Below are 9,993 nucleotides of genomic sequence, written 5' to 3' on the forward strand. Positions count from 1 at the left end.
ATGGAAGCGGCTCCTCTCCTCCTCCTCAGCGCACTGTGGGGCTGCAGCGGTGAGTGCCTGGGAGCCGTGCCGGTCCCTTGCCTGCTGGCCCAGGGCTCTGCTCCACGTGCCACCAGCAGAGCTCCTCTCCTTGCTCCTCACCCCTGCACCCAGAGCTGTGGGGCCTCATCACCCACAAAACGGCTGGCAGGTCTCGGTGGTAGAGTCTGATCTGGCTGCGATGCCTGCGCTGTGGTGCCCTGGCTGGCTCCTGCTGCAGGAGCGTTGGCTGTGATGAGCCGCCCCTACGAGCTGTGCCCCCCACAGCCATGGGAAGGGTGTTGGGTGGTGCCTGAGTGCGACTGTTCAGCAAACAGGGAGCCAAAACCGTGTCTGCTTCGCTTTCTGTGTCTGTTCCCCTCGCTAACGCCCCGCGGTTCCTCTTCCTTCTCCCAGGACGACCGCTCGCCAAGATGGTGGTGGAGCCGCAGGAGCTGCTGGTGCGGTACGGGGACGCGGTGCAGCTGAACTGCTCGCTGCCCTGCACGGGCGGCACGGTGCAGTGGAAGGGGCTGGACACCAACCTGGGCAGCATTGACTTCCCCACCCACAGCGTCCTGCACATCAACAGCGCCGAGGTGGCCATGGCAGGCACCAAGATCTGCCAGGGCATCTGCGGCGAGGAACACTACCAGAAATCCGTCAAACTGAAGGTTTACTGTAAGCACCCCCACCCCTTCCCCCAGCACCCCCCCTGCACCGCCCTGAACTCCCCAGGGCCGTGGGAAGCGGGGCCGAGGGTCACTTTTTGCGCTCCCTGCGGTGGTTCCCCTCGCAGCCCTCCCGGACACGCTGCAGCTCGATGCTCAGCCGCCTGCCCTGGTGCCGGGTCAGCCCACCACGCTGCGCTGCTCGGCCCGGCGCGTGTACCCCCCAATGGGGCTGGAGGTCACCTGGTACCGGGGGGACCAAGAGCTGCAGAGGGATGACCCTGACGCAACGGAGACCGACGAGGAGCTGTTCGACATCGAGGCCACGCTGCGGGTAGCGGGGGAGGATGTGGCGGAGGGCGTGCTGTTCAGGTGCGAGCTGACACTGAGCATCGGGACGGAGATCTTCACCCGCGAGGCGTCGATGGCTGTGATCACGGGGGGTGAGTGCCGGGGCTCGAGCTGGGGTCCCTGCAGTGCCCTGTCTGCTAGAGCCCACCCCCACCAACAGGCACTGCTTGAAACCACTGCAGGAGGGTGACAGCACTCCTTGCCGTGCTGCACTGCCAGTCCCCTGTCCCCGCTGCTGCGCTGGAGGTGCCGCTCTGCTGCTGCTCCCTGCCCAAGGGTGCTGCGCTCACGGGGGGGAGGCGGCCAGGGCAGGCGGAGGGGGCATCGACACAGGGATAATGCAAGGGATGGGCACTGCCACAGCTCTAAGGCTGCCCGGGACCCTCTGTGTTCACAGCTGTGGCAGAGCAGCCGGCGGCCGTGGTCACCTCCACGGAGAGCCCCCGCACCACGACAACCACGATGGGGAGCCTCAGCACCACCAGGCCTGTGCCCACCACAGCGCTGTCCCCAGAGCCGGGTGACCCCATGCGTGATCCCACCTCAGCCCTGACCACTGAATCGCAGGAGCCCAAGACTACCTCAGAGCATGCTGCTGCTACTGAACCCCCCCCAGAGGAGCACCCCACTCCTCAGGCCCCCGTGGTGGGCAGCCCCTCAGCACGTCCAGCCACTGCCACAGTTCCCAGCTCCAGCCCCAAGAGCCCCACAGCTGGGGGCCTGGCCGAGGCAGAGGGCACGGCTGCAGGTGGCACCAGCCAGGGCTCCCACACGGTGGGGATGGGGACAGCACCCGCCTGCAGCCTGCAGATCTGGTCGCTGCCTCCCAACGGGACGCGGGGCAGGGCCCTGAGCATCAAGTGCCACGCGCAGTGCGCTCACAATGCCACCGTCCGCTGGCTGCGCACCCCCGTGGCCCTGTCACAGTACCGGGAGGAGGTGGCGGGCAGCGTTTCCACGCTGCAGCTGGACCACGCTGAGCCCCGTCACCAGGGTCACTACCAGTGCATCCTGCAGGGCCACCACTCCCAGGTGGTCAGCCTGCAGCTGGTGGTCTCGGACGGTGAGTGTGGCTCCGCGGCCCCTGCATTGCCCCCCACGCGCATCCCTTGGGATGGGCTGCAGCTGCGCTGGGGTTTTGGGGCATTACACTCGGCCCTGGGTGCCTGCAACTACACGTCCTCCTTGTGCCTTTGCAGATGTGTTCAGCGCTGACCCTGCCATAGCCATGGGAACAACGATGTCACTCCTGGGACTGATAGTGACCGGCGTCATATCTCGTCGCCTGTGGAAGCGATTCAAGTCGCAGTATGAACTGTCCTAAGAGCGGGGACTGCCTATCACTGCCCCACCACTGCACCAGTCCCTGCCGTCGTCCTGCCCGCTGCTGGGCAATCCCAGCTGCAGGAAGCCGAGCTCCGACGGAGCTGGGCAGCCCGGCTCCAGCAATGGGACCGCAGGAGCTGGTGGGGTGCAGGGTGCTGCCCTGAGACCCTGCAAAGAACAGCCTCAGGCCCGGAGGGAGCTGCCCCTGCACCTCTCTGAGCACGGCTGCCCCTGCGCTCCCTCGCCCCAGGCAGGCCCTGGAGGCCGGCAGGGGAGTAGGGCCGGGATCTGGGACCTGTGAGCACCTCCCTGCATCCAGCGCTGCCCGCGGTGCCAATGGGGCTGCGATGCGCGAGGCTGCGGTGTCCCCACAGCCCCGCGGCTCCAGCCGAGCCCTGACGGGGCGGCGAGAGGGGGCGGCCGGGGCCAGGAGGGACCCGGGGAGCTCGGCTGGGGCCGCCACAGCGCCGGGGCCCAGCACCACCACGGGTGGCAGCGGCTCTGCATGGCCTGCGGGCGCTGGGCGTCAGAGAAGGGCACCACACGGGGCCAAATAAAGGCTTTGGTTGGGTGCTTTGGGCTTACTGGGTTGTGTTTGGATTCATTTGAGTGTGCTTGTGTTCACTTGGGTGTGTTTGGGCTTATTTGGTTGCTTTTGGGTATATTTGGTTTTATTCGGATTTATTTGGTTGTGTTTGGGTTTGTTTGGTTTTATTCGGATTTATTTGTGCCCTGAGGCTGTTCCCGTGGCTCTGTCCCCACTGCAGGCCGCGGCCACGCCCGGCGGCGCGGGGCCCCCTGCCCGGAGCAGCCATGGCGGCCGGGGCGCCTCGCGGCTCCGTTGCCCACACTCAAGATGGCGGCCCGAGGCCTCGTCCGACGGCGGCGCCCCAGCGCCATGGCAACGGCTTCCCTCTCGCTGATTGGATGCGCGAGGCGACGACGGCGGCGGGCTCGCCACGCGGATTGGCTGCCAGTGCTCAAGATGGCGGCGCGAGAGCTTCCTGCCCCGGCGGACTGCTCCGCGCGTGGCCAAAATGGCGGGGGCCCGCCTTCGCCGCCCGCAGCTAAGATGGCGGCGTACGAGAAGCGGCGGGCGGCCGCCGCCCCGGCCCCGGCTGCGGGCAGCGGCCCGGCGGAGCCGCTCGGCGCGGCGGCGGGCGGCGGGCCGGGGGGCGAGGCGGAGTTCCTGCTGCGGAGCGGCGTCACCGCCATGGTGCGGGAGGCGCTGCTGAAGGTGCTGGAGGCGCGGCCCGAGGAGCCGGTCTCCTTCCTGGCCGACTACTTCGAGCGCCTGGTGCTGGGCGGCCCCGGGGCGGCCGAGGCGGCTGCGGAGCTCCCGGCGCCGCCGCAGCGCCTGGCCCGGGCGCTGTGGTACGTGCGCCTGGCCCACCACTCCCACAGGTGCGGGCGGGCGGCGGAGGGGAGCGGGCGGCGGACTACGGCTCCCGGCCTGCCCCGCGGCGGCGGCGCCGCGCGCGTCCCCGGCCGGGCGCCCCGTGGCACGCCGGGAGCCGTAGTTCCGGGGAGGGTCCCCTTGGTAAGGCCGTGTTTTGTGCTCCGTGTCGCGGCAGGACGGCGTTCAACAACAACATCAGCACGGCCTACGAGGTGCTGGGCGCCAGCGGGCGGCGGCGGCGGCCGGGCGTGGACGGGCGGCTGTACAGCGAGCTGCTGCGGCGCATCTGCCAGCTGGGGGCCGCGCCGCAGGAGGTGTCGGGCGCGCTGCTGCGCAGGGTGCAGTGCCGGGACCACGAGGCCGTCCCCTTCGACGTCTTCCGCTACGGCGTGCTCACCTGCTCCGTGCTGCTGGAGTTCGTGGCCAAGGCGCACGCCCTGTACGACGTGCTGGACGGCGGCACGGGCGCGGCGGACAAGAGGGTCTGCCAGGCCGTGCTGCGCACGCTGGAGGAGGCGCTGGGAGGCGGCGACTTCTCGGTGCCCGTGCGGTACCTGGAGGCGGGCTCCAAGCTGGGGCCGGACTGCTTGGCCTTGGCCATGGATCGGGCGCTGCAGGAGAGGAAGCTGAGCGCCTCCATGAGCAGGGAGGAGTTCTTGAAGAAAGCCACGGCCTTATTTGTTGCAAAAGTGAAGCCTGTTGACTAACGTCCAGGTGGGAACAACACTCGCTGCTTCCAGTTCTAATTCCCCAAGTGCTTCGGGCAGAGCAGTTTGTGTTACGGAGGCTTCAGTCCCTGGAACCGAGCTGGGCAACGAGGCATGAGTGGGCTTGTCGGGCACTGCCTGATGAGCCCTGGGTCTGCTTGAAGGGAGGCTGCTCATTTCCATGCTCCTTTCCTTGTTCTGAGCACTCCAAGTGCCCACTTGCCTCTGGCACTTGATGTTTACGTGTCTATCCTAGCTGTAGCTCCTCTGTTTCCTGCTGGCATCAGAAAGTCATTTTTAGGCATTAACTGGGAACTTGTGAGGAGGCCTGTAAACTGTAGGCTAGTGTTAGCAATTAAAAAGGAGCCAGAATGAACTGAATGTGGGGCTGGATCTCCAGATATGCTGCAGTTTCATGCTAGGCCTGGCAATGTTGTGTTGTGCAGCTTCAGCAGGGAGCTTTGTCTCTGCTTTTGGGTTTGTTTGACCCCTACCTGTAAAGCGCAGGATGATGCTTCACTGCTTCACGGACTATGGAGAGGATTCACAGGTAAATACTGGGTTGATAAGACATGTGAGATAAAGATTACGTGTTAAGAAAAATGTCTTAATTGCACAGAAGGTGAGAAGTGGCTGGTGTGGAGGAGCTGCTAGCCGGGACCGGGCTCTGCCTCTGCCAGGAGCCGAGCTGCAAAGCTCCCGGTGGCGAGAAGCCGCTCTCGCCGCGTCCCTGCCCCGCGTTTACGGAGCCGCCGCAGCTTCTGCAGTCGGGTGCTACAGATGAGGGCCCGACGTGGCGGCTTCCCTGTAGTGCTGGGTGCTGGCAGCCTGACAGAGGCGCGTGGAGCCGCACGGTATTCATCTGAGCCCGCCTGTGTTAATTATCGCACCGCGCAATTAGCGGCCTCCTGCAAGCCATTAAAGCTCCGTGAGACTTTGAGCCCCGCGGGTCCCGATCGCGGCTCGGGGGGGGGGGGGGAGGGGGGGAGCTGCCGGGAAGGGTCCCCGAGGGGGGCGGTGCCACTGGGGGGGAGGAGCTCACTGCTGGCCCCGCCCCTCTCCATACGGCGCGTTCTGATAGGCGGGCGGGGCTGGGAGGGTGGAGCCCGCGCTGGCGCCGCCCCCCGCGGTCGGACTACAACTCCCGTGGTGCTCCGCGCTCACCCAGCAGCGGGCCCCGGTCCCGGCCGCCCCGCGCCCGCCGCCCCCCGGTTCCCCCCCGGTCCCCCCCGTCACCCCCCCCGGCATGGCGGGGCCGCCCGTGCCCAGCTCGCAGAAGGCGCTGCTGCTGGAGCTGAAGGGGCTGCAGGAGGAGCCCGTGGAGGGCTTCCGCGTGGCGCTGGTGGACGAGGGGGACCTGTACACCTGGGAGGTGGCCATCTTCGGGCCCCCCGGCACCGACTACGAGGGCGGCTACTTCAAGGTGGGGGGGGGGGGGGCTGAGGAGGGGGCTGGGGGAGGCCTGGGGGGCGTGGGGGGGTGGGAGGGGGCAGGGGGCCCCTGAGGGGGGCAGGCACGGGGAGCCCCCGTCCGGGGCCGTGGGGAGCCGCAGGGTGCGGGGGGGGGCGCTGCCGAACCGCGCCGGGGGCTGCGCCTCTGGGTGCCCCCCCCCCCCCCCGCCCCCCCCAGGGGCACCCCGGGCACCGCCACCAGCTGGGGGAGAAGGGAGGGGGGAGCGGGGCCGAGGGGCTCCCCCCGCACAGCTCCGGCCCCGCGCGGGGCTTCGGCTGGGGCTGGGGGCGGGGGGGGCGGCACCGCACAGCCCCTGCCTGGGGACGGGGGTCTGTGTCTGTGTCTGTCCGTGTGTCCGTGTCTGTCTGTCCGTGTGCACGCTTCCAGGCGCTGTGCACCCCGCCCGGCTGTTTGCTTCCTCCTCCTCTTCCTCCTCCTCCTCCTCCTCCGGCCGTTTTCCCTCTGCCAGCACCGGGTGCGGGTGGGCCGCGGTCAGCCCGGCCGAGGCGCTGGGAGGCTGGGGCAGCGCAGAGCGCGAGCCCGGTGCCCCGCTCGGTGCTCCGTCCTCGCCGAGGGGCTCCCCTGGGGATTTCTCCGTAGCTTCTCCTGGCCCTCAGCCTGAGGCCCTGAGCTCTCTTCCGTACCTGAGTTTCCCGGCCTGACGCTGTTCCGTGGGGGGGGGGAAGGGGCCGTGTCCTCGTTTTGGGCTGGTGGCAGCGTCAGCCCTGCTGCTGTGCTGCAAAGCACGGCTGCGTTCGGAGCCCCCCCGGGAGGGCTCTGCCTGGGGATGGTTTTGTTCTGGTCCTCTCGAGGACAACAAAGGGAATTGTTCTGCCCGGTTCAGCTGTTGGGCCCCAGCACAGGGCCTTGCGTTGTGCTGTGCTGGTGCCCTGAGCGCCCACCCCCGCCTCCCCTTCGCTGCTTCTCCCACATCGCAGGGAGCGGAGCGGGCAGACAAAGGGCGGCCCTGGAAGGCTGCAGGTAACGAGCTCAACGAGGCAGAGCGCTGCTGGGGTCACCAGGCTGCTCCGACTCACAGGGGTCTGCTCGAGCTGGGGGGCAGCGGGACACGGACCCACGGCTCTGTTTGTGTCTGCGCTGAGCTCCCCGCGGCTGCTGGCTGGCAGCGGGGTTTGGCAGCACCGCGCGGTCTGAGGCTGCAATTCCAGAAGCAGCCAAAGCCTCGTGTGCAGTTACTGCTCTGAACGGGGCCTGCGCCGGGCTCAGGGGGTCCCAGAGCAAAGATCCCATTGGCACCGGCCCTCAATGGATCCGAGTTCTAAATTCTCGACAAGTGTTCAGAGCTTTTGTCTTAAATCCTAGCGGCTCCTTTGTTTTGGCTGTTGGCTTTTTTTGGGAGCGGTGGCAGGATCTCCTGGCAGTTTGCTTCCAGAGGCTGGGAGCCCCCCAAAGCCCCAGTGGCCACCACAGCTCGTGCAGCAGCGCAGGGAGGAGCAGCCTCGTGGGGAGCCCCTGCAGGGAGGGTGAGGGTGCTGCGGTGCTCCTCTGAGCCTCCTCAGCTTTGGGGGACTCCGAGGCCAGCGGTGAGCCCCGGCCTGCCCCATCGATGTCCCTGCGGCTGCCTGCAGGGCCCGGTGGGCGCTGCCGTCCCTGCTGGCGCTGGCCGTGGGCCGCTGCGTGATCTTCAGCTGCGTTTATTTTTAGTGCCTGAGCTGTGCAGCGCGGCTGGCTTAGGGCTGGTCTTTTTTTTTTTTTTTTTTTTTTTTTTTGGTGTTGACGAGCTATTTTTAGGGGTTTGGCGCGTCGAGCAGAGCACCAAACAAGCACCTGGTGCTTCTTCCCCGTTCAGCTCTGGAGCGTGGAGTCTGCGCCCTGGCCGCCAGCTGGAGCCGTGTCCCCTGCGGCTGCTCCAGGGCTTTGTCCAGGGCTGCTGCCCGGCCTCGGGTCCTGCTTCCACCCCCGTGTCACAGCTTCCTTGCTGCATGCTGCCAGCTCCCAGCGCCCGCTGCCTGATTGCAAAAGGGGGAGGCAGGGGAGTGGCTGGCGGAGGTGGAAGTTGTTTCTCAAGGGCTTCGGTGAGGAAAACATCCGGGGAGCTGCCTGCGGTGCCTGCTTGTTTGCCGGTCACCCCCCAGAGTGGCCCCCAGTGGCCACCAGCGGGCGCAGAGGCTTTGGCTGCGCTGCTCTGGGCCTGGCAGCGGCTCCTTCCTCCTTGGGGGAGCGGCAGGTCTGGGCCTCCCTCCTTTCACCGCCTTCTCACAAGCTGGTGCTAACTCCTCTCTGTTGTTTCCTCGCAGGCTCGTCTCCGGTTTCCCATCGACTACCCCTACTCTCCCCCTGCGTTCAGGTTCTTGACCAAAATGTGGCACCCCAACATCTACGAGGTAGGTGGCCGGGGCAGTGCAGAAGCTTCTTGGGCAGACAGGGAGGGGGCGTGGTAATCTCGGGATTAAAATCCCAAGCCCTGGTCATGAGCACAACATTGGAAACCCTGCGCCTTTGGCATTTGGTGCCTGGCCTTGGACGAGGCAGCCGACGGAGGCTTTTACAACCGCCTGCCTCCTGTGCCGGAGCTGCTTCCAGGTTGCTCGGCCTTCCCAGGCTGGGGGACTCCTGCACGTGCCTGGCGGGGACACAGTGCAAGGCCAAGGCTGGGTGCAGAGCGGGGGCTCACAGCTCCCTGCAGCAGCAGCTCTGGTGGGGCCGTGTTCAGGCGCTGGACAGCTGGCAGCTCTGCAGCTCTGCCTGGACCGTGCTGCCTGAGGGGGCAGAATGGGGACAGCTGGCTCTGCTGCCCCTCCCCAGGGACCAAAAGCACGGGTTGGGACTTGCTCACGTCATTTAAGCCAAAGGGAAGACAGAACGGGCTGCCTGGGGGGATGCTCGGGCTGGGAGCCCCCCTAAGGACGCCGCTTTGTGCGTGCTTTCAGACCGGTGATGTCTGCATCTCCATCCTGCACCCACCTGTGGACGACCCGCAGAGCGGGGAGCTGCCATCAGAGCGCTGGAACCCGACGCAGAACGTGCGGTATGGGGGGGGGGGTGCTGGGGGTGGTGCTGGGGCTGGGGGGCGCAGCACGGCTCTCACCGCCCGTGTTGGCTGCCAGGACCATCCTCCTGAGCGTGATCTCGCTGCTGAACGAGCCCAACACCTTTTCTCCTGCCAACGTGGACGCCTCTGTGATGTACCGCAAGTGGAAGGAGAGCAAAGGGAAGGACCGGGAGTACACGGACATCATCAGGTGCGTGGGGGCACACCCAGAGCTCCCCGGCAGCGTGGGGGGGTCCCTGAGCTGTCATGGTGTGGGGCCGAGGATGTGGGCACGCAGCAGGCGCTGTGCCAGCATGGCTGGGGCTGTGCTGTGGGACTGGCATGGCTGGCAAAGGGGCCCCGAGGGCATGGGGTGCCCCCAGTCCTGGCTGCGTGACCTTCCAGCTGGGACGAGCTGCGCCCCCGGGCTGAGCCACGCAGTGCCCAGGCTGTGCGAGCCCCTCTGCCCTCACCCCCCTGCTTCTCGCCCCCCAGGAAGCAAGTCTTGGGGACGAAGGTGGACGCTGAGCGGGATGGCGTGAAGGTGCCCACCACACTGGCAGAGTACTGCGTGAAGACCAAGACTCCGGCCCCAGATGAGGGCTCGGACCTGTTCTACGACGACTACTACGAGGACGACGAGATGGAGGAGGGAGCAGACAGCTGCCACGGTGATGACGATGACTCTGGCAATGAGGAATCTTGATGGCCCCCTGGCGTTGCAAAGCGTACTATAAACTACTGAGTTTTACCTCAATTAGGACAAACTGGTTTGAATTTAGGATCTGTCAGCCCTGAAATTAACTCTCTACCTCGCAGGGAGACTGTTCTGCTGTTGCAAAGGAAACCCCAGCGCTGTCTTTGTAGAAGAAGCAAAAAAAAAATCCCTATTTTATAAACTGCCTGGGTGGGGAGGGGGAAGTCTCGCTGGGGCATTCAGGAGCCCACAGACGCGGGGGGGCTGGCGGCTCTGCCTGGCTGCTCGGGCACGTCCAGCTCCTCCCGAGGTGCGGTGTGGGGAGGCCGTGGAGCTGGGAGCAGGGGAGCTTCTGTGCAGCTTTCTGCAGCCTCCGGGCC

At 66.7% G+C, this 9,993-nt stretch overlaps 3 protein-coding genes across 4 annotated transcripts; all 3 read left to right on the forward strand.

The window, feature by feature from the left end:
• On the forward strand, positions 1-2,364 carry MADCAM1 (mucosal vascular addressin cell adhesion molecule 1). Its single transcript, XM_032203901.1, has 5 exons — positions 1-49; positions 436-699; positions 818-1,132; positions 1,438-2,103; positions 2,240-2,364. The coding sequence occupies exons 1-5, from the start codon at positions 1-3 to the stop codon at positions 2,362-2,364; spliced, it is 1,419 nt and encodes a 472-aa protein (XP_032059792.1).
• An 858-nt stretch (positions 2,365-3,222) lies between these two features.
• On the forward strand, positions 3,223-4,848 carry TPGS1 (tubulin polyglutamylase complex subunit 1). Its single transcript, XM_032203902.1, has 2 exons — positions 3,223-3,770; positions 3,941-4,848. The coding sequence occupies exons 1-2, from the start codon at positions 3,223-3,225 to the stop codon at positions 4,470-4,472; spliced, it is 1,080 nt and encodes a 359-aa protein (XP_032059793.1). The 3' UTR covers positions 4,473-4,848.
• On the forward strand, positions 4,498-9,993 carry CDC34 (cell division cycle 34). 2 transcript variants are annotated; one of them, XM_032203695.1, is made up of 5 exons: positions 4,498-5,022; positions 8,183-8,269; positions 8,816-8,913; positions 8,993-9,127; positions 9,412-9,993. In XM_032203695.1, the coding sequence occupies exons 1-5, from the start codon at positions 4,981-4,983 to the stop codon at positions 9,620-9,622; spliced, it is 573 nt and encodes a 190-aa protein (XP_032059586.1). In that variant the 5' UTR covers positions 4,498-4,980; the 3' UTR covers positions 9,623-9,993. The 2 variants fall into 2 exon arrangements, with proteins under 2 accessions (XP_032059586.1, XP_032059585.1); XM_032203694.1 differs by lacking the exon at positions 4,498-5,022 and adding an exon at positions 5,715-5,895.

This window comes from Aythya fuligula, chromosome 26 (assembly GCF_009819795.1).
Source record: "Aythya fuligula isolate bAytFul2 chromosome 26, bAytFul2.pri, whole genome shotgun sequence".
NCBI classification, from domain to species: domain Eukaryota; kingdom Metazoa; phylum Chordata; class Aves; order Anseriformes; family Anatidae; genus Aythya; species Aythya fuligula.

Bases quoted from the DNA above. Each gene is read 5' to 3' on its own strand.
- MADCAM1 (XM_032203901.1), top strand. From the start codon at position 1: ATGGAAGCGGCTCCTCTCCTCCTCCTCAGCGCACTGTGGGGCTGCAGC. The intron at 1,133-1,437 runs GTGAGTGCCGGG...CTGTGTTCACAG, and splicing joins GATGGCTGTGATCACGGGGG to CTGTGGCAGAGCAGCCGGCG. The intron at 2,104-2,239 runs GTGAGTGTGGCT...GTGCCTTTGCAG, and splicing joins GCAGCTGGTGGTCTCGGACG to ATGTGTTCAGCGCTGACCCT.
- CDC34 (XM_032203694.1), top strand. From the start codon at position 5,719: ATGGCGGGGCCGCCCGTGCCCAGCTCGCAGAAGGCGCTGCTGCTGGAG. The intron at 8,914-8,992 runs GTATGGGGGGGG...GTTGGCTGCCAG, and splicing joins AACCCGACGCAGAACGTGCG to GACCATCCTCCTGAGCGTGA. The intron at 9,128-9,411 runs GTGCGTGGGGGC...CTCGCCCCCCAG, and splicing joins GAGTACACGGACATCATCAG to GAAGCAAGTCTTGGGGACGA.
- TPGS1 (XM_032203902.1), top strand. From the start codon at position 3,223: ATGGCGGCCCGAGGCCTCGTCCGACGGCGGCGCCCCAGCGCCATGGCA. The intron at 3,771-3,940 runs GTGCGGGCGGGC...GTGTCGCGGCAG, and splicing joins CTGGCCCACCACTCCCACAG to GACGGCGTTCAACAACAACA.